The 4,835-nt window shown below is 36.4% G+C and overlaps 1 protein-coding gene across 2 annotated transcripts in view; it reads right to left on the bottom strand.

The window, feature by feature from the left end:
• Positions 1-4,835, bottom strand: part of ZDHHC13 (zinc finger DHHC-type palmitoyltransferase 13) — a 50,346-nt gene that overhangs the window by 33,885 nt on the left and 11,626 nt on the right. The window contains exon 2 of one of the 2 annotated variants that reach the window (XM_007118934.4): positions 976-1,121. In XM_007118934.4, the coding sequence (XP_007118996.2) occupies positions 976-1,121 (146 nt within the window). The remainder of the gene's footprint in view (positions 1-975; positions 1,122-4,835) is intronic. The other variant, XM_055091562.1, reaches the window with a different exon arrangement.

The following is a 4,835-nucleotide window of genomic DNA, read 5'->3' as shown; positions in this document are numbered from 1 at the left end:
GGCACGAACCCGTGTCCCCTGCATCGGCAGGCGGACTCTCAACCACTGCACCACCAGGGAAGCCCCCTGTCAATAACTTTTTAACTAACATAAGCAATACATGAGTCTACATTAAGCCAAACAGGTTAACTAATCACCAAACATCTTTGCTTTTGACAGAAATTATATCAAGTTAGTACAATAACATTAGTTTCTTTCATGCAGATTAGAAGCTCTGATGGGCAGGCTTATATTTGATTACTAAGAAAATGGATTACTAGTTAACATAATCTGACAGATAAAATATTTCAAAATATATTCAATGGCAAGAGATGGGGTAGATGTTAACAATCAATGAGATCCACAAGGGTGAAAATGTTGGAAATGGTTTAATGCAAAAACCCACAAATGAAGATCTTAAGGGGAAACTTTCAAAACATATTTCATTTTCAGTGCAAGCAAAATAACCAACTATAGTTTCAAGTGGTCAGAAAACCTACTTCTATTTTACTGACCTTTTTCTAGTGCACCCAGAACAATAGATACATAGAAAGTACTCAATAAATAAATGTTTAAACTACACACCAATGTGTGAGTTGATATTTTTCTATCCCATCTTCATATTTAGGTACATTTTAAAAGATTCAGATTTGTGTTTCAAACTCATAGTCTAGTTTTACTGTTATTTAAAACCATTCATTCACTCAACAAACATTTATTGGGCACTTAATACAAGACAGAAACTGTGTAAAAGTACTGGGGTTACAAAGATGAAAAAGACATGCTTTTGCTCAGAAGTTGCTCACAATCTAATGGGAGAGACTAATAATAAACAACTAAGGTGTACTGTATTAAATGCTCTGATGTTGGTATGACAAACATACTATCACTGGAGAATGAAGGGAGGAAGGTGTACACTGGAGTGCCATGAACCACACATGCGTTATTATAATTCAACAGAACCTAAGGATAAAACAAAGCATTGGGAAGACTTACTGAGTAGCTTTTACAATGTCACAGTTACTAGAATCCTCTATAAGAGGAAGAGCTTCTCTCGCCTTGGCAAGTTCTTTGTTTTCATGTGCACAGACTTCCTGTCGACCAAATCCTGGAGGGTGGGGGCCGTGGCTGTGATTCCTGCACTGAAGAGTAAGAGTAATTTGACAAGGCTCAGTAAGAGAATTAATGTCACATTCAATTACATCATGAAGCACTTGGTACTATCAACAATATTTATTAATTAAATGATTATTTTTTCAGTCTTAGAGGTATATCTTACAGAAGATTTTCATTTTAATTCTATCCACTAGGATTAGATGCTTAATATTAGAAAACTCCAAATTATATATTTTGTCATAAAACAAAGGTCATCTGCAAAGGCACCAATGGATTTTGCTACTTGTAGTGTGGAGGGTCATGGGTATTGACAGTAGGCCTCTGCTTGAGGGAGTCCTGGTAGACACACCCTAAGGATACCTCCCAATCAATCAAGTTCTTGAATATGTATAACTGGAGTCCCAGAAGAGGAAGAGGAAATAGTTTTAAATATTTGACTAAACAATAGACAAAAATCTTCCAAATTTGGTGGAAATTAGAAACACACAGCTCCTACAAGCTCAACAAACCCAAGCAGAACCAACCTCATAATATTACACCAAGGCATATAATAATCAAATCCCTTGAAACCAATGATAAAAAGAGCAGCCGAAGGAAAAAGACATATTATGTTCAAAAAAAGAAAGATAAGAATGAATTCAGACTTCTTATCAGTAAGTACCAGCCAGAAGACAAAAGCAAAACAGTTTAAAAAAGCTGAAAGAAAAAACCAAACCTGGAAACACCGACAAAAATATTCTCGAAAAACAGGGGTGAAATATACACTTTTTTCAAACAAACAAAAGCTAGGAAAACTGCCAACAGACCTAATGCTACAAGAAATGATACAGGACGTTCTTCAGGCTAAAGGAAAATAATACCAGATGGAAATCTAAACCAATACAAAGGAATAAAGAGTGATAGAACTACATGGGTAAATATGTATAATTATGTGGGTAAACGTAACACACTTTTTTACATTTTTTAATTCCTTGATGATAATAGAGAAACAGAAATATACTGTTATAAGAGATGTTATAATAGTATTTGCAGACAGACAGTGATAAGTTAACGTGTATAATGTTAACCCAAGAGCAATCTCTAAATAAATAAAACAGTCATATAATAAGCCAATAGCAGAGATAAAATAAAACACTTAAAAGACACTCAATTAATATTTTTTTAAATGCAGGAAAAGTAGGGAAAAAATGAACAAAAACAGAGAAGGAAAAAACATACAAGATAATATATTTATACTTAACTATATTGATAATCACATTAAATACAAATGGTCTAAAGAAAACCAAATGAAAGAGAGTTCGTTAGATTGGATTTTTTTAAAAAAACAACAAAAAAACTACATATCGTCTACAAGAAACCTACATTAAATATAAAACATACATAAGTTAAAAGTAAAAGGAAAGAAAAATATATACCATGCATAAAGGAATATTAAGCATAAGGAATGTAGTGGTTATATTAGAATAAGACAAAGTAGACATCCGCACAAGAAATATTACCAGAGATGAGGAGGGACACTGCAAAATAATAAAGAAGCCAATTTAGTAAGAAGCATAACAGGGACTTCCTGGTGGTCCAGTGGTAAAGAATCCACCTTCCAATTAAGGGGACACGGGTTCGATCCCTGGTCAGGAAACTAAAATCCCACATGCCGCAGGGCAACTAAGCCCACGCGCCACAACTATTGAGCTCACGCATCTCAAAGAGAGAGCCCACATGCCACAAACTACAGAGCCCACGTGCTCTGGAGCCACAACTAAAGAGAAAACCTGCACGCCACAACTAGAGAGAAGCCCACGTGCTGCAACGAAGATCCCACATGCCACAACTAAGACCCGATGCAGCCAGAAAAATAAAGAAAATAAATAAACAAATTTTTAAGTGACTTAAGGAAAAAAAGACATAACAATCTTAAATACATATGCACCCAAAAGGAACTTTAAAATTCATGAAGCAAAAAAGAAAAATAGAAAGAGTCACAATTAAAGTTGAATATTTTAATACTTCTTTCAGCAACTGATGGAATGAGTAAACAGAAAACCATACTGCATAGAGAAGAGGAGAGAAATCAGAAAAGGATAGAGAACACTTAACACTATCCACCAACTGGATCCAGCTGACTTTTTCATAAAATTACATCCAACAAGAGAATAGATATTTGTTTCAAGTACACATTTAACACTCAGCAAGACAGATAATACATTGGGCCATAAAACAAGTCTCAACAAATTTAAATGGGTTGACTTCATACAGAGTATGTTCTCTGACCACAACTGGAATTACATTAAAAATCAAGAGATTACTACAAGCAACTATATGCCAATAAAATGGACAACCTGGAAGAACTGGACAAATTCTTAGAAAAGTACAACCGTCCAAGACTGAACCAGGAAAAAAATAGAAAATATGAACAGACCAATCACAAGCACTGAAATTGAAACTGTGAACAGAAATCTTCCAACAAACAAAAGCCCAGGACCAGATGGCTTCACAGGCAAATTCTACCAAAGAGAAGAGCTAACGCCTACCCTTCTCAAACTCTCCCAAAATGTAGCAGAGGGAGGAACACTCCCAAACTCATTCTACGAGGCCACCATCACCCTGATACCAAAACCAGACAAAGATGTCACAAAAAAAGAAAACTACAAGCCAATATCACTGATGAACATAGATGCAAAATTCCTCATCAAAATACTAACAAACAGGGGCTTCCCTGGTGGCGCAGTGGTTGAGGGTCCTCATGCCAATGCAGGGGACATGGGTTCGTTCCCTGGTCCGGGAAGATCCCACATGCCGCAGAGGGGCTAGGCCAGTGAGCCATGGCTGCTGAGCCTGCGCATCCGGAGCCTGTGCTCCGCAACGGGAGAGGCCACAACAGTGAGAGGCCTGCGTACCACACACACACACACACAAAATACTAGCAAACAGAATCCAACAGCACATTAAAAGTCATACACCATGATCAAGTGGGGTTTATCCCAGGAATGCAAGGATTCTTCAATATACACAAATCAATCAATGTGATACACCATATTAACAAATTGAAGGAGAAAAACCATATGATCATCTCAATAAATGCAGAAAAAGCTTTTGACAAAATTCAACACCCATTTATGATAAAAACTCTCCAGAAAGTAGGCATACAGGGAACCTACATCAACATAATAAAGGCCACATAGGACAAACCCACAGCCAACATCATTCTCAATGGTGAAAAACTGAAACCGTTTCCTCTAAGATCAGGAACAAGTCAAGGTTGCCCACTCTCACCACTAGTATTCAAAATAGTTTTGGAAGTTTTAGCCACGGCAATCAGAGAAGAAAAAGCAATAAAAGTAACCCAAATCGGAAAAGAAGTAAAACTGTCACTGTTTGCAGATGACATGATACTATACATAGAGAATCCTAAAGATGCTAGCAGAAAACTACAAGAGCTATTCAATGAACCTGGTAAAGTAGCAGGATACAAAAGTAATGCACAGAAATCTCTTGCATTCCTATACACTAAGGACAAAAAATTTGAAAGAGAAATTAAGGAAACACTCCCATTTACCACTGCAACAAAAAGAATAAAATACCTAGGAATAAACCTACCTAGGGAGACTAAAGACCTGTATGCAAGAAACTATAAGACACTGATGAAAGAAATTAAAGATGATACCAATAGATGGAGAGATATACCATGTTCTTGGATTGGAAGAATCAATATTGTGAAAATGACTAGACTACCCAAAGCAATC

Source organism: Physeter macrocephalus, chromosome 16 (genome assembly GCF_002837175.3).
Source record: "Physeter macrocephalus isolate SW-GA chromosome 16, ASM283717v5, whole genome shotgun sequence".
Classification (NCBI taxonomy): Eukaryota; Metazoa; Chordata; class Mammalia; order Artiodactyla; family Physeteridae; genus Physeter; species Physeter macrocephalus.
The sequence above is the reverse complement of the archived record's forward strand: the minus strand, read 5'-3'. Positions and strand labels throughout refer to the sequence as shown.